The 27406-nt window shown below is 38.9% G+C and overlaps 1 protein-coding gene across 1 annotated transcript in view; it reads left to right on the top strand.

The window, feature by feature from the left end:
* The first annotated feature begins 1545 nt into the window (after positions 1-1545).
* The window catches only part of kcnj3a (potassium inwardly rectifying channel subfamily J member 3a), a 44522-nt gene continuing 18661 nt past the window's right edge, over positions 1546-27406 (top strand). Inside the window, exons 1-2 of the mRNA XM_084725248.1 lie at positions 1546-3072; positions 5622-5838. Of these exons, the coding sequence (XP_084581374.1) occupies positions 2395-3072; positions 5622-5838 (895 nt within the window). The 5' untranslated portion in view covers positions 1546-2394. The remainder of the gene's footprint in view (positions 3073-5621; positions 5839-27406) is intronic.

Genomic DNA, 27406 nt, shown 5'->3' with positions numbered 1-27406 from the left:
CAGGGATATAGGCTATTACTTATGTTTGTTTTTAGGTATAGTCTCAGAAGAAGGTAAGTTATCCTCAAATGACTGCCGATATCCTTCAGCTTCTGCAAGACATGAATATCTAGAAGCCACTCCAGGAGTCTCCCCTGGTATGTTTGCCATTAATGAGTCAGACACTTTCTGTGTTGAATCAAGTGTGCAAGAGTTTTAGATATTTAGGGTTCCCTTCTAGACATTATCACAGTATTCTCAGTTGTCAGGTAGCTTAGCTTGTGTAGGCTAGCTTCACTAAAAAGGCAGCAAAGAGAAACGAAATGCTGAACTGGGCAGAAAATGAGAAAGTTGTTCTGCTCTAAGAAAATAGAAAATACAAGCACATGATTCAAAGTAAATTTAACCAGGTGTTACACATCCAATACATATAAGCAGAGGATGTGACAAGAGGTTAACTGACAAAATCAATCCAAGAAGTCTGAAATGAACCATACATGAAGTCAGGAGGAAATATGAAAATATCACTGTGACAGCAAGACAGTAGACGACAAAAACTGGTGAGTTTAAATAAAAGCTGACATTAGAGTTGTGTTGATGTTTGGCTAGCTAGCTGCAAAGTTGCTAGTCCTGAATACTCTCCAACAAATAACATCCCTCATAGTGTCCTGTGGGTTTTCTCTGATTTCACTTTTAATGGACTGGTAATGGGTCCCTTAAAATCTTCTGAGGACAGTGGTCACCAAGGACATCCTAGCAGCACATAAGGGAAAACATAAAGCTTTTTTAACTGGTTATACAGTGTCAGTTTAATACCGATGCCTCTGTGTGACGTATTAGCCAACGAGGCCATCTGTGAGAAGATTGGCTGTGTAGTTATTCTCACTGGCTGCCACCAGGTCAGATTCTCTGTGAAGTTCAAGCCTGTGTTTACATTTTGCCAGGAAAAGTTACAGTGAGTAACACATTAGCCAGTTAAAAGGAAGAAGGATGCAAGTTAGATTTTGTTTTTGATGTTATATTTTGTGGTTACGGAGGTGGAAACAGGGGCCTCAAAAATCAAGACAATATTAAACTTACTAGTCCTTAGTATCATTTTTTGCAACTTATTTCTCTACATAATCCTTGGATGAAAATTTAAGGGAAATTTTAAACTGTAAATGTTGTTATGCAACCAAGCCCAGAAAATTAGGTGAACAGTTTAAATATATTCAAATATTATAAATATTTTCAGCAGAAGCACAGATAAATGTGTAAAATACTGTTGTTTACAGTTCCCATTGTTATCATAGCTAGAATGTATCTCTCTGTTAACAAATCTGGTAATGTTACATTAAGCCAGAGGCCTGTTCACCCTCTTGTTGAAGGCTAAAATGTGGCGTACAGTGTGATTACTTGAAAGTCGTCATGTCATCTTGGCTGCAGCTTCACATATTTGATCACTTGAAGGAAAAAAAAAAACTGTCAAATCAGGCAAACCCTCTTCTTCCCTCCTCCTCCTCCTCCTCCTCCTCCTCCTCCTCCAAATTGTCTGTCTTTGTAGTACCACTAGGCAACAGAGAGTGCATCACTGGAAGTGCGCAGGAGCCGCGCATGGAAATCGAAGGGAAAGAAGGATCTAAGCAGCCAAAAGAGCATCTGGTGGATCTCTACCGCTGAACCATGAGAATCCAGCCGACATTTGTCTGAAAGAGAGGGGGAATAGGTACCCGAAAAGAGCCTGGCAATCAGCGTCGATGCGCGCAGCCAAAAATGACGACAGTGGGACAGTGATTCTCTCCTTCTTCCTCCAGCTCGTCATTTTTTACAGTCATATGCTCGGATGCAATTCATCTCCTATGTCTACAGACCACAAAGGAAGGACTGGAAGCCGAATAATCTCCAACACAAGCGCGCACAGAGGCGTTTCATCCTGGAAGCCGTTTCCAGCGACTAATTACGCAGAGATATTGGTGTTTTATGGGCCGCTGAGGGATTTTGAACTTTCGCATGAAAACTTACTCTGTGAGTACATTTTTGAACAGGTCGATATAGCCCCAACCTTCACGGGCGATGAGTAATCCACGACGCAGCAACTGATAAACCTGTAAAAACCTGGACTGCGACTGGCGCGTTTGGATACCTTTATCCTGTGCGTCTCTTTTTTCTTTTTCATATGGCTTCTATCTTCGGGGTTCGTAAACTACTCATACATTATTGATGTTTCATGGCTGTAGAGTGTAGCAACAGTGGTGTGTGGCGAAAGAGGACGGTGCAAGACTAACTGGGGCGAAGACAGCGCACTTTTATCGCCTTATTTCCAAACAGGAGACATTGCGCACGGGCATTGACGACTGCAGCAACTAACAACCCCGGACTTTTTCTTTTTTTAATCATTGAATCCTTTGTTATTTCTTCCGCTGCTGTCATCGTAGTATGTCTGCACTTCGAAAGAAATTTGGGGACGATTATCAGGTAGTGACCACCTCATCTAGCGGGTCTGGATTCAATCAGCCTCCCCCAGAGAAAAAGAAGAAGAGGCAGCGGTTCGTGGACAAGAACGGGCGATGTAACGTCCAGCATGGGAACCTGGGTGGTGAGACCAGCAGATACCTCTCAGACTTATTCACAACACTCGTAGATTTGAAATGGCGCTGGAATCTATTTATTTTCATCCTCACCTACACGGTCGCTTGGCTCTTCATGGCCTCTATGTGGTGGTTCATCGCGTACATCAGAGGAGACCTCAACAAAGCCCACAATGACAAGTACACTCCATGTGTGGCCAACGTCTACAACTTTCCCTCAGCCTTCCTCTTCTTCATAGAGACCGAGGCCACTATAGGATATGGTTACAGATACATCACAGACAAATGCCCCGAGGGGATCATTCTCTTTCTTTTCCAGTCGATCCTCGGATCGATCGTCGATGCCTTTCTGATCGGCTGCATGTTTATCAAGATGTCTCAGCCCAAGAAAAGGGCCGAGACTCTGATGTTCAGTGAACATGCGGCGATTTCCATGCGAGATGGAAAACTAACTCTCATGTTCAGGGTCGGCAACCTGCGTAACAGCCATATGGTCTCTGCACAGATCCGCTGCAAATTGCTGAAAGTAAGTGATGCTACTTTTAGTCGAGAGGCGTCCAGTATTTTAGCTCTGCGCCCATTGTTTATCATGTTTTCTTTTTTTAGGAAACTGATACAGAAAGGCCTACACACTGACATTTAAGCCTACTCCTAACTGTGCATGAATAGACAAAGCCTTATTCTCATTTCCACACATCCTGCACTACAATGATGCAAATAACTCACCATAAGTAACATTAAAACTATTAGCGACCATTGGCCAAGCCATAGCACAGAAGATCTTTGATCTGATTCACAAAACTACATATTTTGCACCACTGATAAGAGCTAAAATAATCCATCAAGTTTGCCAAGAGGCCTTCACAACAGCAATGTGTCCCTGCATCAAGCATTGAGAGGAACATATTGTTCATATGCTCATTTTTAAATTGTTTTAAAGGGACAGTTCAGTCCACAATCAAAAATACATACTTTGTTCCCTCGCCTGTAGTGTTATTTATCCATATAGATTTTTTGGTCCTGTGAGTTGCAGAGTTTTGGTGACATTTTGGGCATAGAGATGCCTGCCTTCTCTCTCACTCAGCTTGTGGTGATCAAAGTAACAAAAAAAAGCAATTTGAAAAATTCAACAATCCAGAAATCATGACATGGTTGCTCAAAATCATTATTATTATTATTATTATTATAAAGACAGTAGCTCTGGTAGATTCTAAAGTAGTTCTACTGCAGAAAGAAAGGGTGAACTGTCCCTTTAAGTCTTACAAAGAGGTAGCAGAGTTGTCACGATACCAGAATTGTAAGTTTTGATGTAATACTAGTATAAAAAAAATATACTTAATACCTCTGTTGATACCGCATCAAAAAGAACAAAAGTCCTTGGCACAAAGAATAGGATAATTTTTTAGTTTTTTAAAAAATTAATAACCGTCGAACAGTTCTGGTACAGAAAAAAGTCACTGAACACCGTCTGCTTTTGCCGCAAGCCAAATTTCAGGCAGGACAATAGAGACAGAACTGAACTGAAGTCTTGAATAGATTAGATGTAGATGGATGTGTACTTTTTTGTCCCCGTGGCGTAATTTGACTTGGACTCTACAAAGCTAGACCCATCAACATGTGTATAGGCACACTCCAGTAGACAGAGTACACAAAAGACACCAGTAAATACAGTGCAGACAGTTTATACAAAGCACACAAACTGCATAGACAGATAAATACAGCACAAGTAGTTCATATGAAGTACATAAATAAATAAATATAGTGCAAATAGTTTATACAAAGTGCATGAAATGCGTGAATAAATACAGTGAAGCTGTATGTCAAAAATACAAACGAGCTCTTAGATCATTTTTTCAAGGCTGTAATACTTTATATACTCTAATTAATGGATATTGTGTCATTTTAAACATGTGGTATTGATATAAGTATTGACATATTGATATGTTTGATGACCTCAGTGTGTTACAGCTTGATGTATTTGTGCTGCTGTTCCTTATTAGGAGAACATAATCTATGGGTTTCCATGCTGTCTGACTCCTGACTGCACAAAAGTCTATAGTCAAACAATAAAAATCTTTTAAGCAGTGCTCTTTACAATGCAAATGCATATCGACCTATTACCATGCTAATATACAGTATAAGAATAAGAGCTGCACAATTAATTGAAATATTATCAAAATATGTCCAAGTGCGACATCAAAAGCAAAGAAGCCGCAAATCTGCAGATGTAAGAAAACTTGTTTGTAACATCATGATGATTTTAATTGTTTTCTCAGTGGAAATGAAAACTGGGATGCAAAAATAATCAAAACTAATCAGGAATCATATTGCAATTTGTCAAAAACAACTGCAATATGATTTTTTTAAGCTTGAAGTTTCAAGTCTGTTTCATTTATAAAGCAAACAGTTTAGCATCAAACTGAAAAAGACATAAAAGTCATATAAGGACCCGCACATAGATGCTTAAGGATATATACTGTATGTGCATGACAGAGGTTGTGCAATTAAGACAAGAATGAAATAGAAGAATGAGTTTAACCAAAATTTAAAATCCAAGATAATAGATCTAAGTTTAACGACAGTGTAAAATCCAATAAATAAATAAATATAGATTAAAGTAAATTAAAAGCCAGACAATAAAAGTAGGTCTTAAGGTGCTTTTAACCCTAATCCTGTCCGAATAAAAATACAGAGTATGGAAAAAGTAGCCTATAAACTTGGTAACTTATACCAAAGCTAAGCTGCAGCCATATCCATCTTAACAATATTAATATGTTTAAACAAGGTGATTTTATCCGGTTGTTTTTGAAAGGATATGTTTTAAGTCTCAGTACATCAAACCTATGCTGAGGTGGATATCCCTGCTGTACAGATTCCCCTTTAGATGCAATTAAAGAAAATTATAGTAATTCTTCTGATAGACAGATGAGCTGTTGCTCTGATTGCACATAAAGTGTGAAAAGCTCACACAAAGGCTCTTGATAAGCTGTACATAAAGTCTGCCTTACCCTCTTCCTCCTTCCCCCCTTCCCATCAAACATCTCTGTCTCTGTCTCTTCCTGTACGCTTCCTTAGTCTCGCCAGACGCCCGAAGGCGAGTTTCTTCCGCTGGATCAGTTGGAGTTGGACGTGGGTTTCAGCACCGGGGCAGACCAGCTCTTTCTCGTCTCACCACTCACGATCTGCCATGTGATTGACACCAAAAGCCCCTTCTACGACCTCTCCCAGAGGTCCATGCAAACAGAGCAGTTTGAAATTGTGGTCATACTAGAAGGAATAGTAGAGACTACAGGTGAGTAACCACACGCACTCTGACAGGTCTACCTGTAGCCTGTTTCACTGCATGTTGTGGCTGCAGGCGAAACATACACTAGCTGAGAATGTTGCATCGTCTTTACAGCGTTTTTGAGGCACTGGGGGGTCTTTTTGTGCAACAAATCTCATGAATAATATTGACTCTTTCATAGGTGTTGACAGCTGACGTCCAAATGAACTCACTATTGAGCTCCTGATTGCATTATCGATTTTTGTTTCTGTGGCAAAAATGCAAAGAAGCTTGTAACAGTAGTGGTTAGAATTTATACATCAGAGATGACTGATTTTGTGTTGAAGGCATTAAAGGAAAAATCTGTAATATATTTACTATAAAATGACCATGATATGTCAGACAGATATTAAGGGAACATGTTAAGTTGAAATATTCGCTTCTTTGACAACAGCACTGCAGCCGTGGTGTCCGTGGCTGGAAAAAAAATGTTTTTGATCAACCATTTTACATTAATTAGAGTTAAAATTAATGCAGAATGTTTGCTGAATGAGTCAGGGTATGTTTATGAGTTGTAAGAACTCATTAATAATCTTTTAGAAGGAGCAGATGTTTAAAAACGGTTAAAATGAGCAATATGTTAATGGAGTTTGGTTGGTAGAAGGCAGGCAGTCCCTGAAGTCCAACTCTAGAGTCTGTATTTTCAGAGCAGCGGGCTAACAGGCTTAACTTTACATTGACAGACAACTGACAGTTATAGACAGCTGTCAACTTGCAGTGTAGGACTCATCGTTGTTTGTTATAGTTTACAATATTACACTCGTGTTGCACTCCTGCAGTGTTCCTGCAGCCTGTCTGAGCTTCCTGAAGTCTGGGGAGAAAGGGGTGGGCAGAAACAACTCGCTTCAACCATAGATTGCACATTAATTAGAGATTAACCCTATTTAATGTAGTGTTTATGGCTCTAACTCAGCATTTGGATTGCAGTACTCATTTTTTGCTCCTCTTGCTCTTTTATGTGAAACATTTATTAAGCTATGCATTAAAACACCTTTAAGCTATGGGAGAAGTAGAGCCAAGTCTTGAGCTAAATATAAGCATTGAACACTTTCAGAAGCTGGCAGGTCACTGTTAGGCTACATACATTTTCTTTTTCTCATCTGAAACAAATTCTTTTCCCCCGCCTTTGTGCCCGTGGAGCACCTACCTACCTTGTGGCAGCTGTTCTCAGAGGGGATAATAATTTGCTTTCTAAGGTCCCTCTGGAATTAGGGAATTCCATTTCCACGAGATGAGTAATGCCCCGAGTAAAATTCTTCCACTGTGGTCATTTTATATTCAACCGTTTATTTGACACAGCTGATATATGTAGCGTGTGGGGTGAGAGGAGCTCCTCCGGTGCTGTGGAGGGAACGGTTGTGATCGGTTGGTTCAGAGAAAACAGCATATGGAGATGTGACAGAGAGGCAGAGAGGCTGACACCGCAGACAGCAATTAGCAAAGATACTCTGCTCCTAGAATCGTTTTAGTGCAGTTTTATTAAAGTGTCTTTACAGTTGAGTGTGTCTGATTCTTCAGCTCATGATGTTTTGCACATGGATGTTCATGTAAGGCTGGGAAATATATCGATATTACATCGATATTGTGATATGAGACTAGATATATTAGATTTTGGATATTGCTGTATTATGATATGACACGGGCGTTGTCTTTTCCTGGTTTTGTATCTCTTTATAGCTCTTTATTTGTGCATAAAATAAAAGTAAAGAAATAATAAAATTAAAGACAGCTACACTGCCACAAATTAGCAGACACACACAATATGTAAAAAATCTAAAAGACAAAAGATAGTATAATTTCCACAAAAAATGCTACCTATAAAAAGGACCAAGGAAGTAAAAAATAAATGAAAACAAGGAATATCTTTGGACTGCATTCATACAGTATTATCTGACCTCATACTCTTTCAAAGAGACTACTTTCCTGGTTTTAAAGGCTACATGACAGTACAGTGATGACATTTTCTGTAACTATTTGGGAATTTACAATGTGGTATTTTAGAGAAAAGATATATATTGCATAAAACTGTCAAGATATTATTTATAAGCCCTATCACCCAGGAGTTAGTACCAGTACAGTCTGTTTATGGTGTCAGATATTTCCCACAGCGTTTGGTCTGCTCAGTGTTTGAGCGTCTGATTCTCTCTATTACATTTTTTTTTTTTGCTTTCTTTCAGTGAATTATTTATTGATTCGGTTAATTACCAGTAAACATGTGGTGTAAAAATCTAATCTCAAAGTTTTTTTTTTTTTTTTTTTTTTTTTTATGAGAGTAATTATAACGTGCAGCTAATTAACCTGAACTTGCCTTCTGCTGTGTGGAAGCTGCTTTGGTTTTTTCAAAGGGACAGTTCACCCCGAAATCAAAAATACATATTTTGTTGTTTGGCCTGTAGTGTTTTGTAGTGCTGATTTAGCTTTTTTTTTTTTATAAGAGTTTTGGAGATACAGATGTCTGCCTTCTTTTGAATATAATGGAAGCAGACGGCACTCGACTTGTGGTGTTCAAAGCGGCAAAAATATGCATCTGAAAAATTCAGCACCAGTGTCTGTATCTTGATCCAGATCAATGTATCGCTACATCCCTTAAATCTACCGGAGCTACTTTCTTTTTACTAGAGATAAAGTAGTTCCTCCATAGAGCTGTTCACAACAAGGCCTGTGGATTATCTCGAGTGACCAGGTCATGATTCCTGGAAAGAGACACTGATGTTGAGTTTTTCAAATGTCTTGTTTTGCTGCTTTGAACACCAAGCTGAGTGCCATTTAGCTTCATTGTGTTTGAAAGAAGGCAGACATCTCTACGGCTGATATCTTCAAAACTCTGCAACTCACACCAAACAAATCGAAATGGATCAAAAGCACTAAAGGTAAGAGGAAAAATATGTATTTTTGATTTTGGGGTGAACTGTCCCTTTAAGGTATGAAAATATTCAGTGTAGCGATGTGATTTAATTATCACTGATTTATTAGCAGGCATTTATAGTATTACAGTGGCTGTCACTGAGGCATGTGTCATCATATCACCTTCATTTATAATCTCAGTTTTAATGAAACTGGTTTGGATTGTTTTCATTAATCAATTATTAAATTAATCGCAAACTATTTTGACAATCGCTTAATCGTATTGATTATTCTCTAAGGAAAAAAGTCTAAATTCTTTAATTTTAGCTTCTCAAATGTGAATATTGTCTGGTTTATTTACTACTTTCTAATTTGAGACCTTTGAGGGGCGTCCTCTTGGGCTGACACACACTCATCGACATTTTTGTCCTTTTTCTGACATTTTACAGCCCAGACAACTAATTGATTAATTGAGAAACTAATCAACGGATTAATGGACAATGAAAATAATCGTTAGTTGCAGCTCTAATATGGTGTCAGATATGTCCCACAGCATTTGGTCTGCTTAGTGTTTAAACACCTGATTCTCTCAGTTACATTTTTTGCTATGTTTGTTCTTTATTTTCGTGAATTATTTCTTATTTATCTGTTAATTACCAGTAAATGTATGGTGTAAAAATCGAAATCTCTGAGTAATTATAACGTGCAGCTAATTAACCTGAACCTTCTGCTGTGTTGAGGCTGCTTTGGCTTTAAGGTATGAAAATATTCATCGGAGCAATGTGATTTAATTATCATTGATATATTAGCAGACATTTATAGTATTACAGTGTCTGTCACAGAGGCATGCTTCATCATATCGTCCTCATTTATAATCTCAGTTTTAATTAAACTGCTTTGGATTGTTTTGCTTCACCTTTTTACCTCACTGAAGCGTCGAGGAGCGTCTGTTGTGGTCATGTGAGGTTGGTGGAAAAGGCTGATGTAGAAACAATCTATGGTTAAAAATTTATGTACAGTGAAAGTCTAAATCCTCAGACGCTTTCATTTCTGGCCAATGTAACTCTGTTTCCATGGCAACCTCTCCTTGAGTATTCAGGATTGCAGCACTGCACCTAAACTTAGGGTTTTTTTTTTTTTTTTCTTTATTCCTATGGTATAGGAATCATAACACAATTTCTGTAATAAACCAGGCAAACATGTGACGCCGGACATGAAATGAAATTCCTTTCTCGACAACATCACCCGGCATTAAGGAGGATCTCGTCTGAAATATGAAAAAGCAACACGGAGGCGTTACTGTACTATGAAGAGCTGGCCAGAACAGGTGATACAGCAGAGGAAGAATAAGATGAAATATTTATGAGGCTTGTTGTTTACTAGTGAGAAAGTGGTCCAACTCCTCAGATTTTTGTTGTTGTTATGTGTGTAAAAAAAAAAAAACACCGTCTGGAACACAGGTTACAACACTCCCCGCTGCATTATAAAGCTACACAATTACCGGCTCTTTGTCCTTCCTACCAGATAATAACAGACACAACAGCGAACCCCTTTTTGACATAGTAACCTTTTGTTCCCTGAGACCACACAGAAATATTTTGGACTGACTGAAGTTACGCACAAGAAAAGGAAAAAAAAAAAAAGGGAGTGTATATCTTGGAAGAGAGCACGTAGGTGCACAGAATTGCTGTAACCTCTGACAACCTCTACATTGTATAAAAAGGTATGAGCTGTTCGTCATTCCTTTTGAATAGGAGCCCAAGGCGGTTTTTGATCACCACCTCAGTGTGATGCACGTTCCAAATGAGACATGTAGGATGTCTGGTAGCAGCATATTTTCTCCTGGAGTTATGCCAGTTGTGGCTTTGTGGTATCGAGTTGGTTTGCTAACGCGGCTGCGGGAAGGCGTTGAGGATGAATTGGCTTTACATCACGTTGCAATTAATGTACTGTACATGCTGCTGTCTGACTGCCTGCCCTGAGACGCAGAGTAGCTGGAGCAAAAAAAGAAGAAAAGAAAAAAAAGGCACAAACAAGAACATGTATTAGTTGAGTTAACGGCACTAACGGGTGTAATGTCTCACAATCAATACCAGCAACACCAATCCACATCACTCTCCAACGAGTGTCTTTACAGTCACTACAGTGTCTTTGGCTCCAGAGCAAATATGCATGTTAGGCTCAGTGTGAAAGCAATTCATCCCCTTGTTACTTGTTGTCGATGTGAATCTCAGCACAATAACACCAAGCTGAGTTACTCCTGCGTTGTTTGTGCATTGCAGGCATGACAGGTGTTCAGATAACAAAAGAGGACTTTAACACTGCGAGAGTGAATAACAAGAAATGACTGCGGCCCAGCTGATATTGGGTGTTTGTGTGTAATACCGAATAACAGTAAATACATTATACGCGAGAAATTAAAATGTTGTTATTGTGGACAAAAAAATATGCTGAATTAAAAGAGTATTAACTCTCGCAGAGTCCGCAGTGCAGTAACATCTGCTCAGCTGTGATACAGTCTGCTGGACAAACTGATCACAGTTTCTGTTCTGTTATCTCTACGATTATTACGTGGTAAGCATATATGTGGAATTATGTTTATTTACTAGGCCTGTTTATTTGCAACAGCAAATAAGTTCTAGCAACACAATGGAAAGTTACTGTGATCAGCAAAATGTTAATTCACGCTGCATTTAATTTGATTTCTCCAAATTATTAATCTATTTTTTGCAATTAAATCATTATTAAATGTTTTATGGTATAATAAAACCCTCAAAGCACCTGATCTTGGTTAAATGCATGAAATCAAAAGTGACTTGAAATACACGAAATGTTGACTTCATTAACATGTGACTGAAAACCACAATATTTTCCTCGTATTCACTGAATGTGATTTTGTTGCCTTTAGCAACATGACCTTTAGCAGGACTAAGCATGGACACCCTGATCTCTGGTGTCCTGCGTTTTGTACACCCACTATCCATCCCAACCACCTCAACACAAGCACCACAATGTATGTAGATTAAGTGCTTATTAGCCTATAAATTAAAATTAGTTGTATTTACTGTAAATCTACTGTATATGTGACTAATTTTGATCCACGATGAGCCGATATCAGCTAACAATGTCACGCCTTTAAAGCTGTTACACACAGGTGTTTTCACTGGGCTTGATTGACAACTCCTTAACGCCTCTGTTGGTTTTGTAGCAGCATTTAGGGCGGGACAACTTATCATGTGATAATTCTTATTGGTCAATAAAGTTTGGTGACAGGATGTAATTTCCTGCATAGCTCCACCCAACTTCAACCTGTCTGTTGGTCTAATCAGATTGAAAACACCAGTGCGGTCAAGTGTTTTTCACAGCAGGCGTGTCGTCTGGGCACAATAAGAAAGGCACAGGTGTTAATAATAACATTAACGATGGCGCCGTTCTAATCAAGTGTCCCAGGAAGCCGCCACGGTAGCGAATGCTTGAATGAAGCACAAATTTGAACCTTTTTGTTTTGTTTTCTTCTGCAACAATGAGAATTACAGAACCTGGTGGCACTAATTTTCCAAACGATTGCAGAAGAAGGCTCAGTAGTGTTAAAGGCTAAATATGCATCCATAAAACAATTTATACAAACATAATAGGATATTAATGCCGAAGGAAATTCTTGTGCCAAGTTGCTCCAAAATTTCAACATGAGAACAGCAACAATAGAACATCAGATATAAGTATATAAAGTGTATAAGGAGTAAATGCAAAGACACAGTATCTAATAGAATAACAGCAGAAGTAAGATAAGTAAGTTAAATAGAAAAAGTAATTACATTGAAAGTAATATTGGCAGTGACACTGAGAAGTAATAAAAGTTGTATGTACCAGATAATGAATGTAAAAATAGCACATTGTACATGATAATAAAGTTAATATTGCATATGACAGGCAAAGTAATATTGCACATGGTATTAATCCCTTTCAGTAATCTCATGATCCACTAGAAGTGTGTGTTTTGTGTGTGTCTGCAGAGATCCAGCACTCCGCCTGTATTCTCTTATTTTTCCAATATTTTGCTGTGCTCGGGATGCTTTACCAGCCCGAAACTATCTTTCTTTCTGGTACGTTTATGACAGCTTGGACAAATCCGTCTGATTGAAATGGTGTAGTTAAAAGAGTGCCAGTCCAGCCCTCTAATGGTGAAAAACGATGTAGGAAATGTGATGGAAATATGGCCTTTATGTTGGTTTCATGGTTTAATTTGCTGAAGGTTATAGTGTCCTCATCCCTCCACGCAGATCTGACGTTTGACATTTTTGTCTCTTCGGTGGAGCAGATGCTTTAGTGGACATTTGATTTTTACATCTAAATGAGTGTCTGTTACATTAAAACCCTCGCCAAACAAGTTCACACTATTGATGTGATTGATTGATTGCTGATTAAGTACACTTGAGCTTTCAATCTGGTGCCTGTTGTAAGATTCACATAATGGCGTACCAGTGATGCATTTAATGTCAACCAGCAATGATTGGTTTGCTGGGGCTGAACAGGGGAGCAACTTTGGCGATGGAACAGGATACAGGAAAACTTTAGGCACGTCATAAACACACGTCAACAGTGTTTGTCACTTCAGGTTTAAAGGAGAATAAAGAAATCTTTAAATGACCAGGATATGTCATCAGAGATTAAGGATAAGTGAAGTTGAAATCCTGGCGCTACCAGCCAGCATGAAATTTCCACTCCAGTCCAGAACATCTGTTTTAGATATCCTAATTGATTAATTAGAATTCAAATTAATGCAGAATGTGCGCTGAATGAGTAAGCGTTATGAGTTGTCAGAAATCATTAATAATCTTTAAGAAGGAGTAGATCTTTGTAATGGTTAAGTCGAGCGATATGTTAATGGAGTCTGGATGGCTGGTTGATTCCACCAAGCACGGCAAGTCTGCGCCATGGTTCTGATCCGTCCTCCGCGCGGCTGCAAGCCCCACCAGCAGTGTCCAGTGTATGGATAAGCAGGCTACATGATTAAATAGCTTCTTTTCTGTAGGATCGTGAGCCTGCACGGGTCTTTTATTTTGAAAAAATAACCAGATTCCCCCTGCCTTTTCTGTGTCTTACTTCATGCCTGTTCGATCTGCTCTGTGCTAATTGATGCGGCATCTGGAAGCTGGTGTAATTGCTAGCATTGTGTAGAATGGCTGCAATGAACTCCGGCTGACATGACGCGACCGTAATGCGATGCAGCCACGCCTGATGGGATTTAGCCGTAAGACAGACAGACACTGAACTCCAACTCCAGTGTTTTGTTTTCTCTGTATTGCAGTACTCATTTTTGCATGGTAGGGCGTCACATATCGCTCCTTTAAGTAACTTACTACATGTACGTCATGATTTATTTGCTAAGTCTGTTTCCATTGTGTAAATTTTCCACATCACGCATGAGTAAAAACTTTAATTTAGTTATTTTCGGTGTTTCCACTCAAGTTTTTTTTGTCCTGAGTGAATTGAAAATGTGCATAAAAACAGGTCGATGGGAACGTACTTGATGCCACGGTAAGCCAGCATGCACAACACTTAAACTGAAGCAGCTAAATGGAATTCAGCCATCATTAATTTTATTATTTCCACCTGTGATCTTCCGACCGTGACATGTCAAAATGTCCCTTCTGGAAAAAAAAAGGTCTCTTCTAAATATATAAAATTACAATAATCCTGTGAAAAACAAGTTGTGAAATAACAATATATTTATAGCGTTGTAGGGTCATTATCACTGTACCACTACGGAGCTGCTGATGACCTGACTTTGACTCATCGTGTGATTCAGAACTACTACATGCAGTCTTAAAATACATTTGAAGTTTAGATAAGTGTCCCATTAACACCAGCAATGCTGTTCAACAGCACAAAGGCTTAAATACCAAGCCAGAGGCAATCTGTTCATTAGTTGAGCTGATTCTGGAGAACCCAAAATAAACTGTAGCTTCCAGCAGCAGACGTTTGGTTCCTCCAACCATGAAGCTAATCAGTGTATTGCAACTAAATTCATTTCATGATTTTCAGTGTTGGATTTGTGCAGGATACACCACAAACACTCCCGTCTGAATGCTGCAGCTCCTGTATGGTGAGGAACGAAAGTGTATTTATGCAATTAAAGACGAGGCAGTTTTCAAATTAAAGAAATAATAACCAACAAAGAAAAAAGGAGCTGATGATTTATTTCATGCAGGAGCTCATTTCGCTGCAGAACAGAAAGAAGCCTGTCAGTGCATTAGTCTGTCCCTGACATTTTTGTATAGTGTTCGGGGTCTAACATGGTGGCAAAACACAGCGTTAAGATCTTCACAGGCTCTGCAGAGTGTTTTTAAATTCTCTCATCAGCTATGAAAAGCAATGATTCATAAACTGTATCATCAGCATAAACCCTTTTTTCCTCTTTTCAAAGTGATGTGACTTTCATGCAAATGTGTGGTATGTGTGTGTGTGATTATTACACTTGCAGTGAAAATCACAAAATGCTGCAGATAAGTCATTTTTAGCATCTTTAGCAGATGCCAAGGTTTTTTAGGATTTATAGGCATAAAGTTTCCTTCATGATAAACACGACTATTGTGGTGTTTATTGCAGTGCTTGTATTTGTTTGCTCAGAGACTATTTAGTTAAAGTTTATTTCGCTCTCTTGGTGACAGAGCACATCACTGCGGGCCGTTCTCTGCTTACTAAACTAACTAATAATCTCCATGTTTGATTGATTTTCCACTGGGTGTGTGTCGTTCATAAAACACAGCATCACATTTCCTCTCATGATTTGATTATGAGACAAATTACGGCAAAAAGATCAAAAACTCTCTTGTCGTTGATAGCGCCGTGCGTTGATTTTTATTGTTTTCAAAGATTTCTGTCAGCCCCCTCTTTTTCATACTGCTACAAGGCTTTCCTATGATTCACTGCTATAGAATAAAAAATAGAATATCCCAGCTATCTGCTCGTTTTAAAATAAGTGTGGGTGGCAGGGGGTTGGTTTCATATAGACTGGATCAACTGGTAATGTTTATTCATGTGTTTTTGTGTGTGTGAAGACAGTATATGACTGGAGAAGCTTTGAGTAATGAATCTCCTTCCTGTACGCTCAGTATCTGAAACTGTGCAACCGTGTTTTTCAGATGAAGTTCGTGTTTGGGTCTGTGTAGTGTTAAAGTTTTAGGGGGAAAAAAAAGGCAGAAAATATGTATGTGCATAAATGGACCTTTTAAAGCTACTAGAGGGAGATTTAAACTCATTATGAAGCAGCCTCAATTTAATTCTGATGCCTCTATATGACCTACACAAGCAAACAAGACCATCAGTGGAAAGATCAGGTATTTCTACATAGTCATTCAGATTCGCTGTAAAATCACCTGAAACGAGCCTGTGTTTACATTTTCCCAGACAAAGTTAACATTAGCCAGTTAAAAAGACACAGGAGGAGATTTTTATTTAGATAATCTTATTTCTGGTGTTATATTTTGGGGTTATGACGATGGAAACACAACCGATTTTGTCCACAGGGTCGTCCAAAATCAATAGAATATAAAAAGTTCCGGCCAAAAGTAGCAGCCTTAAGAATTATGATCAAATATATTACAGGTAGTTCAGACAAAGTAATCTGATTGGTCAACTAGACATGTGGATCATATTCAGATCACACCGTGCTCATCACTAAAAATATCACTCTGCTCAGAGAGCGGATGTTTCTGAAACATTTTTACTCCTGAAAATAAATCACAAACCACAGTGAGCCTGTATAGACCATGACCTCCTGTTAGGCATTTTCTTGTAGCTGTTCAAGGACAATTTATAGAATAATTAGATCAACATTCTTTAATGAATAGAAGTCATGGTGCTGTTAAATTCCCCTTTAACGCTTTAGACCCCTGCAGTTCACTGACAGTCTTCACTCAAATGAGATTTTTCCGACTCAACCCAAACAAACAGCTCTATCTCATGAACAGAAAGAAACTGACAATCACAGGTTGTTTATTTGAAAAAAAAAAAAAAAAACACAATTTCCTTCAAATATGTGGCATCTGTGGCTTTTCAGACCAAATTTGATTCAACATACTGTATCTCCAAAAATGAAACACCTGAAAAAAAAACAATAAGTAGCACTAAAACTGCTGTGAGAAGCTGTGATGAAATAAATCCTCAAAAAACTGTCTTTGTCTGGGGATGATAGTGATTAATTGATGACTGATTAATCGGTTGTTTGATCAAATAAAACTGAATCGATCTACGATCAACTAAAGATCTGAAATATAACAAAGATTATTCTTATGACCACACTCTGCTGATATGATATACAAACATATGTGTTTAATACTTCTTGAATATTCAATATGTTTTTTTTGGAAATAAAGCTTTAATGGGGGGTAAAAAACACAATTTAATTTATTAATTGATTGTTAATGTTAAACGATCGATTAAGGAAAGTGCTTACAATTTGCAACCCTGTCTTTGTTGTTTTCCACGAGCGTCTTGTTGGTAGTGTTTTTCCTCCTACCAACTCTACGTCGAGCCGGGAAGGTCTCACTGTTTTCACATATTTTAATACACTAGGGATGATTTTAAAATGACGGATGTGTCTGGGTGCTGCAGTGAAATACAGAACAGGTGCTCTGGGGCTCCGCGGGGTCAGAGGGTTAATACAGTGAACATGTTGTCTTTGAAAGGTTTAACGTGAACAAATCTGGAATATGGGAAGTCGTCTTCCGATACGTTTTGACTTTTGGACTTTACAATGCTTTGGAGTTATTGGAAACTCTGCTCAGCGTCCTCGATCAGCTGCGCCGGGTGAGTCTGTGACTGACAGGTGCTACTAGCTTAATTTTTTTTGGAGATCTTATCTTATTTACAGCAAGACTGAGCTAACAAAGCAGTTTGGTTTTTGTGTGGGTGGTATTTATTCAGTTTGGGAAATCCCACGATCTCTAGAAAGCATTAACGTTAGCTCAAGTTGGCTGCTGACTCAACAGGGACTACAAATCGTGTCTGTTGCTAGGTCGTTGCTATGGGCCGGCCTACTTGCTGGAGTAGTAAACTCGGCTTCAGTACACAGGAGTTTTACTGACTGATTGTTTCCCAGTTATTAGTCAGCACCCATGTGTTTCCAGGGAAACGGTGCTAACACTTGCAAAAAGCTTTTTATTTTGAGAGCGAATTGTCCCACAGTATGAATACATTTTGATTATCATTGTTGGTAACTTGTTGTATAATCATATTATTACACTCGAGGGTGAGCTTTAATGTCATTATTAGCACGACAGTGATGCAGTAAGCTTGAGTGTAATATTGCTTGAATGAAAGGACTCTTGTCACTCGGTGTAGGTAAATAAAAAATCAATTACCTGATCTGTGTTGTGTTATATAATACTGTCATCATAGCTTCAATTAACTGATTGCTGTTGTGCAACAAATATACGTAAAGCTTATATTTAGAAAATGAAATTAAGAGTAATAATTGCTTTGATGCAGACTCCGTCTAGTAGAAAAACCAGCCAGCATAATTAATTGGAAACATCTATTGCCACTGATTAGCCAAGCAGCCAATGTCATGGCCCGATCTGTGTTTTATCATCAGCAGCAGTAATTGAAATGAAAATGGAGAGCTTTCTCCTGCGCTGGAGGCCTAATAGTTTCAATCATATGAGTAAGAGGCCGGAGCCAAGGAGGTCCGGGGTCGCCCGACGTCGGGGGCTTCAGAGCTTCGGTAAACACTGGCGCGAGTGAACCCCGGATATGAGCCAGCTGTGAAAGACTGAGCCGTCCTCCGGATAAACTGACCATAATTCATTCTGAGTCATTACGCCGAGAGTGCGTCCCCTCTTCCTGGTGTCGTGCTCCCTGCCACAACCCTGCGGGGTCGAAGGGTTAAAGTGGCTTCGCTGGGGAAGTTAAAGCCGCAGATCAGGTGAGAGCGGGAGATTCCAATTAAATCTAATGTGCTCAGGGTGAGAACTCAGGAGAGAAGTGCCGGTCCCTGCTGAGCTCCACCTGCGACAAGCCACATGCTTGGATACCTTACAGCTCTCTTGTTAAAATGTATTACCAGCTTTTGGTTCATTAACAATATGTTTTCCGACCACCTACCTTGAATTTTGCAGCATGACAAACATGGGTAATGTTTGCAGTTTCATAAAAAGGTGCTAAAGTCTGGATCTGAATATAGTAATATAATGATACACTTTCCTGGTAAACTTTATTTAAACAGTACAGGCAGTTTGCTTTTACTTTTTATTATAGTCGTTAAAATGACAGAGGAAGTTAATTAACTTTGCTTAAGTATACATTTTAAAGTACTCGCACTTAAATGTCCAGTGTGTAAGTTTTAGGTGATTTATTGGGAGAATATTGCAGAAATTGAATATAAGTATAATATATGTTTTCATCAGCGTATAATCACCTGAAAATAGTTTTTTGATGCACTTTGAAGGGGAGGGTGAGGTGAGCAGTGTCCAGCTGGTTTCAGTTTGTAAACTCATGTCACTAAATCCTGCACTGCAAATCATTTTAAGCAGATTCAACTTAAAACCATAAGTTCACCTACTGCCTTAAACATGTGAGTTGACTGAGCTTTGCTTAAATAAGTAGCTCAAAGTCGTGTTTTCTTTTGAAATTAATTTCATAAGTTGTGTGAACTCACAGCAGTGCGTTTATTCAACTCATCTCATGTCATAATTCGTTTATAAGTTCTGAAAATCTGAAAATTAAAAAAAAAAAAAAATTTGACACTAATAAATCCTATATATTCATGTTAAGTCAACGAGAAATTATTTGTTGATATCACCAAGTTTCTCCAAAATGTTTTACATTGTACACACTCGTCCTTTCAATGTAAAAAAAACCCCAATTTTCTGCTATTTTTCTTTTCTTTTTTTTTTTACTCAAACTTTTTACTCTGCCACACTTGTTTGACAGTTGCAGTTTCTTCACGGATTATTTTACATACAATATGTTCATTTTGTAAAACATAATTTTTATAAAGGAAATTAGCCACCAGTCTATCAAGTAGCTAAACTGGCTTCACTTTCAGCTTTACTGTGACTTTTTAAACTTGAAGTACATTTTGCTCAAAATACTTTTGTGCTTCTGCTCAAGCAAGCTTTTGAATGAAGAACGTTTACTTCTAACAGAGTATTTTTGTATTGTTGTGTTGCTACTTTTACCAGAGTAAATGATCTGAATGCTTCCACCTCTGAGTTTTACACATGTCAGGATTATATTTCTTTCTGCAACAGTAAAAGCAGCATATAGATTCAAAATAATTTCAGAGGTTCACTCATTTTACAAGCTGTGGTGCATACAGTTGCAAAGAATGGACACAATATCATGAAGATCTCCATAATGTGATGCAGCCTGGTCCTGAAATGAATACTAACTTTGTGTTGCATAACGTTGCATTGCATTAAGAGACAGACTGTCAGAGAGGTGTTGGTTTAACTGATGTTTGACTCCTGATTATGGTTTGTTACAGAGATGAAACCGCATGGAAATTTCATATCACGACTATAGTGACCAAAATCATAAATCATGGTTATCAGCATTTTCATTGTGTTGTTAAAATGTGCCGAAAGTGTTCAAAAAGAAGTGAGGCGCAAACTTAAATCATTTCATAAAGTTACATAATGAAAACAGCATTTATGGCTTTATTGCACGGCTTTAATATAATTAAAATATGAAACACAATACTAATCCTTAGGAATTTTACTGGGGTTTATCATGAAACTTGTTATAGTTTTGCCTCTCCTTTATTGTAGTAGATCGTGTATTGCTTATACTATACATAGAGGTTATATTTAGAATGCAATTTATTTCATTAAACAACAAGAAAAACTGCACCCTCAAAATAACCATAGAGATGATTCAGCATCTCACACAGTCTAAAAATGTACTGAACTTTATGAGCTTCAAAGATTAACTGCAAAGCTGTGTAAGCTGATTATATTATAAAGGTGTTCATGATATTTTGTCCACCCCATGTATACTGGCATCTGCTGAAACAGCTATTGATTATGCTGCGCATGAAGGCAGCTTGATTTAGCTTTCATGTTGTATCGAATAACTCAGAAATTAGCATTACTAATTTTAGATAAACAAACAAGGGTATTCTCCACACATCTGTGAGATTTACCTCTTCTGTCTACTGTACACACAGTAATTGCACCAGGGATGAACTCCACATAATGGGCATTGCAGCGAACCAGCTATGACATCCTGGATTCATTATCCCTTTTAGATGAACTGTGCTGGCTTCCCGAGGGGGAGCACGGTAATTGTGTCTTTAGGGATTTGTCAAGTCCCTGTTGGATGGCAATAAATCACTGGTAGAGGAGGTGTGGCGGCAGACCTGGGATGAACTTGTGTGACGAAAGCGCCAGAAATGCATTCGCCAGCGGTGCCTCGGTCCTCTCGTCAATAGAATAATTGAACTGCTCTAAGCTGCCTTCGTCTCAGGAGATGGACATCCCGTGTTGTTGTGGGACATGTTCTTGGTAATTAATAACACAAACTGCAGACCTCAATATTAACCCCTGTCTAGATGGGGGATGGACACCCAGGGCAAAGTATGACACGTCTATAATTGAGATAATATTGTGTCTCCTTTTGTTCAGGAGCTTATACAAGATACAAGACTGATTTATGTATCATTATATAACAGAGTTGTACAATGTAGAGTTGGATACCGAACTTTGATACATTTACAGCACCGACTGAATTTATCAAGTATTGAAAAACGTCTCTTCATTCAGTACCAAATTTCAACACTTACGGTGTAAATCTCAATGCCGTCAGTAAACAAACACAGGACTTTCACCTTGGAGACCAGGGGTTCTTGTCCTGTGTGGGACAAGAAGCAAACAGTTCAGAGTAACTTAAAATTTACTTCCGTCCCGTCTGAGTCACTTCCATCACAAACCCAGCAGTTTCAATGGCTACACCTAAACTACGTGTGTAATTTGAGTTACGTCGTCATGCAAGTGACATCACAAACCATAATCTTTTCCTAACCAAGTAGTTTTTGTGCCTAAACCTAAACAAACAGCGACTGTTTTATAAAGTAAACCACATGTGTGATGTCATGTGACCTATGTAACATGATTAGGGTTTGGTAAGCCTGTCACTGCCGGTACTCTGCACTGGTAATAATGTAAAGGACGTGAAACACCTTAAGTTGACAGTCAGAGATGGGCTAACTGCTCTTTAGTGCATTAAAGAAAGGTCTCACTCTGACACTATGTTACTTTTGACATTTATTTATATTTGTATATTTTCAAACTGTATGTTTCTTCATTGTAGTCCAGATGTCCGGGTTTGCAGAGTAAAAACAGTTACTCCAGCTGCGCCCAGTTCTTTAAACAGCTTCTTTCCTTTAAGTGCAACATAATGTGAAATGTACTTTGATTTTTGATTAAATGGATTTCATAAAGTTGGTATTGGAAAAAAGTATTTGTCAGGAACTGATATCGAAGTCAAGGGAACGGTATCAGTAACAAATGTTTTTAAGGGTAGGGTTGTATAGTGAGATTTAGATGTAGTTCCCTGCTTTGTGACTCATAATAAACATTTAAAATTACATACAGCGGATTAGTTTAAGAGATAAAAATTAAATCAATATTACATGGAGGAGTGCTGAGGCAGTCTTGCTGCCTGAAGGAAGAAGCTGCTCTTCAGTTTGGTGGTACAGCAGTGGATACTTCTGTATCTCTTGCCAGTTGGCGGCAGGGTGAACAGGCTGTGGTTAGGATGGGTATTATCTTTCAGTATCCCTTGGGCTTTGCGCAGGCACCTCACCTCCGTGATATCACTGATACTTGGTAGGTGGATACCAGTTATTTTAATCATGGTGCAAAAATTTGTTTTAATAATTTACCAACATACTGACACACTCTTTCAGAGTATTGTAAAATCTGAAAAAGGTAATAATACAAGGAGGTGGAGCATTTTATTTATAATTTCCAACAAGATGTATAATAAGATTTTGACATAGTTCCCTCTGAATTGATTGATTGGAACTGATTCTAGAGATGGACAGCAAACAAATTTATATGTATGAGTGCTGAGAATGAATAAAGCAGCCTCACAGCTTGAAGGAAGACGCTGCTGTATCTCTTGCCAGACAGCAGCAGGGTGAACAGGCTGTGGCTGGGCTGGATATTTTCTTTTAGCATCCTTTGGGCTCTCTGTACAGGCAACTCTCCTCCAACTCATTTCACTGATGCTCAGTAGATGGGTACCAGCGATGTTCTGGGCAGTTTTAACTACCAGTTGTAGAGTTTTTCCTGCGTTGGACTGTGCACATCTCATGCCAGTTTGTGATGTTTCCAGTCCGGATGCTTTCTATTGCTCCTCAGTAAAAGTTATGGAAGAACAATTGTAGCCACGTTTTGAAAATTTGTTTTGATAATTTACCAAGGTTTTGACATGACAGCCTTCTTTAAGGTTTAATAAAATCTGTGAAAGTTAACAAGACCTTGGCACTGGAATTTTGCCATCTTAAAGGCATAATATGCAACATTTTCCTTTACAGAAACACTGTATAGACTCAGAAATGTAATCCCTTTCAATCACTAATGACCCACTAGAAGTGTGTGTTGGGGGCTGTATCTGCAGAGACCCTGCCCTCTGCCTATATTTCTCATTATTTTGCTGTGCTCGGGAACCCGAAACATCAGTATTTGAAGTCCTGAGAATGAGGCACAGCAATAATCTCTCTTTCTGGTGTGATTACAAACAGCTCGGACAAATCCCGCTGATTCTACCTTTAGATTTCCATAAGAAATACAGCTGGTTGTGATGCAGTTGCAGTGTGGTCACTGGCAGCATTGATTGGCGGAGCTGCATCTGTCCCCGAAGTGCAGGTGGATCAATCCTGCGGCCTAAACGCATTGCCACATGAACATGTTCTCCTCGAGCAAGACCCTCCACTGGGACGTCTCTTAATGTTTTTGTCACTCCGACATGCTCGAGTTTGCTGGAATAATCTGCTCTCGAGCTCAAGTGACAAGCTCGAAAAAAACAATGGGGACGCGGTCTTAACAGCGAGTTACCTCTCCTTAGCACCATCTACGTCTGAGATCTCTTAAGGCTTAAAAAACCCTCTTTTGTCTCGCCGCTTTCAGCTGTAACTCCTCTTCATGACTTAAGTAGATTTAATAGCCGAGATCAATGTGAGATTACAGCTCTCACTCATTCAGTCTGTTTCATGGAAGGAAAATGGTTTTCTGATCATTTCTGCACTCAGTATATAATGAAGAGAAAATCATTCATAGCCCCGGTTGGTTTGGACACTTCCCCAGTGTGATTTTTCCTATATGACCAAAAGTGGTTGTTTGGCCTAAAGGAAATCCATTGATTGCCGTTTTGCTCAACTGGTTCCCTTTACAGCCGTATTCAGAATTGCCCTCACTTGGTAATATGTGCTCTCCTGGCTGTGTTAATGGCCTACAGCCATATGTTCCTCTAGCCTGCCTGACACCCCACCTTGTGTGGAGATGGTTGGCAGCCCCGGCTCCTATTCCCTTCCCTTCCTTCCCTTTCCAACAGCCTCCACACACTCAAGCAATTGCCTCAGCATCCAGGCTCTCCCCTCCCCCACAGACAGCAGTACTCTTCTCCTGCCTTTTCCCTCCATCAGCTTGCTTCCTCCTTGCTCTCATCGCTCAGCCGGTGATGCTGTATGGGTGGAATAAAACCTCAGAGATGCAAACAACTGGAAGCTTCGCTCACAAATATATCTCACACTAAAACAGTATTTAACAGAGGGAGGGGACTTATTTCCCTCTTTGAAAAGTCAAACTGTGAAAAACAGGTCACTGAATGCTGAGCATTTTTCTACACTTTACCACTTGATGGTGGTCACCATAGAAACAGATGATCAGACAGGACTTGTGGCCACAATAGCAGTGTCTGTATCAAAATGAGATATTTTTATTCTTTTATAGGTACAATTTGTTCTATCCTTTGTAACATTTCATTGAACACAATAACAAGTCAGTTGTGAAAAGCTAAACAACTAATAACCAGACTATTCAGCAGGGATGTCACGATTCTCCAAATCCATGATTCACTTTGACTTTAAATTTTAAAGTCTGTGTAAAGCAATAATAAATGTGTTCTGAGTTTGTCATTAATCACACAGCCAAATTTGAATGATTAAAAAAATCACTAAGTATATAAGATTATGTCTCAAATTTGTGGAAAAAATTGGCAGTTTTCTCCGCTGTGAAAAGCTGGGGACGTGTCTGCTCATCTGTCTCGAGTCTCAAATACCACAGTGAGCTGAAAGATGGACGCTCCATCCAGCAGCTGTATTTAGAGGTTTAAGACACCAGAACCAGAGGACGGTGACCTATCAGTTCATTTGGCGCATTCATAACTGACCGTTGGGGTGAGGTGGAGGTGGAGGCAGTTGTTCATGAGTTGGTTCACAGGGATTGTACAGTGTTTGGGAGGGACCATTCAGTAATAGTTCTGCCTTTTCATGTCTTCAGCAACTATTTTTTACGCAGACTTTAAGGTCACGTTTCAGTTCAGTTTTTCATCATGACTGTTATCGACTCTTGACTTGTAAAGATCAACAGATCATTGATTTTATGCCCTGACATGTGTCATTTACATTTTTAAATTCTTCTTTAAAAAGACGTGGTATCTTTGTGGTATCAAGTGCGACATAACAGCTGCTAAACTACACTATGTCATCTGTGAAGGGTTGTTTTTTTGATTTGGACATGTGCTGGATGCCGAAAGCAGGCAGGAGTGATGAGAAAAAAATACTGGGAGAATCTTTGATGCTGCCTTTTGATTCGATTCTTGAAATTGAAAGCTCATTATGATTTTTTTGTTTAATATTGAAATTGTGACGCCGCTACTCAGGCTTGGAGAGTAACAGATTATATGTAACTGGATTATGCAAACTGGATCAGTTTTAGATTAAAAAAAGGCATAGTCAGATTACAGATACATTTAATTAAATAACAGGATTACAGTTTTAAAATACGATATGCAGTGTGCACACATTCCAACACTTCACAAGTCTCACAACACTACTCACTAGCACCACCACCAACAATACATTATTGTGAAAAAAAGCTTTCGCTGGGTGGAAATTTCCACTTTTTTTTGTCTTTAAAGGATCAGTGTGTAGAATTTAGTGGCGTCTAGTGGTGAGCTTTCAGATTATAAAGACCTCATCTCCATTTTCCCTTTCCAAGCCTGTAGGAGAAATTATGTTGAATGCAAAACTTGTAAGAGAGTCCCTCTCAAGAGCCCGTGTTTGGTTTGTTCTCTCTGGGCTCCTGTAGAAACATGGCAGAACAACATGGCAGCCTCCATGAAAGAAGACCCATTCCCTGTGTAGACAGAAATGGCTCATTCTAAGATAACAAAAACAACTATTCTAATAAATTTCTTTATCATTCTTATTCTTATGTTTCTTATAAATATTATATTCCATTTCTGCCATATATTCCATATTCCATATGCCAAAAGATCCCTGTAAATCTTACACACTGCATCCTTAAAAATAATCAATCAATCAATAAATTGCGCACAATATAGGAAGGAATAGCTGGACAAACTAGTAAACCTAACAGCAAACATAAAACATTATAGTACACTACACAATATCACCAAATTTTATATTGAAGTAATCCAAAAGGTAATTAGTAATTGTATGTAATGTAAACATTTTAAAAGTAACCCTCCCAAACCTGCCCGTACTATTCAGACCTGTGAATTGTAAACACTCTGCCCTGCACTATTATATTCTCCTTTTTCACCTTTTCCATGAACACATTCAGCGCAGCGGCTTTAAATATAGCAACACAGATCCTAGAAAGAAGACAAAAGGAAATTCTGCTTTCTGTTTTGCAAAAAACAAAAGAGAAATCCGGTAATTAATTGAATTAATTATTGTTCCTCACAATCCAGCGATGCGGCAAAGGCATTTAGTGGATAGCCTTGGCCGCAGCGAGTGCCCGACAATGAGATCAGGATGAATCTTGGCCGGTGTTGTGTGCTGGTGCTCTGTGTATGCAGCGTCCAGAGTCTCATGCTTGTTTTTGCTAGCATTTTTTCTCATACATAACACTTGAGCTGTTTCCACAGCAGTGATAGACTGTCAGGGGACTTTGCTGACAGCACTGCACTGGTGAGTGAGTTTGCATGCGTGTGTCAGTGTGTGTGTGTGTGTGTGTGTGTGTGTGTGTGTGTGTGTGTGTGTGTGTGTGTGTGTGTGTCTGTGTGTGGTCATTTGAGTGACTGAGTGAAAGAGGGAGACAGACAGAAAGGCAGTGGGAGAGAGGGAGGTTATTTGCGATTTTGTCACTAAATAGGAGGTTTGCGAAGAACTCCTCGACGCCCACCTTCCCTTTTTCAGTGACTCGTATTGTTAGAGTTCATCTAGAGAAGTCATTTGAATAAACCTTCATTTCCACATGGCAGTCAATTTTGAGTGTCATTTGCTTGGTGCCTGTGGGTTGTTGAATCATATAATAGCGCTGCTTCTTTTTTTTTTTTCCCCCTTCTTCTTCAAAAATCTAGATTGAGTCTCTGCCTAAATGGTTTGACAGAGCTGCAATAAATAGACCTCTGCTGCTCTCAGGTCTCAGCCCCTTCACCCTGTCCTCAGCGTGTCGAGTGCAGATCTGCAGCTGAGAATCTGACTGAGCCAGGC

This window comes from Lutjanus erythropterus, chromosome 8 (assembly GCF_056507025.1).
Source record: "Lutjanus erythropterus isolate fLutEry1 chromosome 8, fLutEry1.hap2, whole genome shotgun sequence".
Taxonomy (NCBI): domain Eukaryota; kingdom Metazoa; phylum Chordata; class Actinopteri; order Lutjaniformes; family Lutjanidae; genus Lutjanus; species Lutjanus erythropterus.
This window is presented reverse-complemented; position numbering and strand designations above follow the sequence as displayed.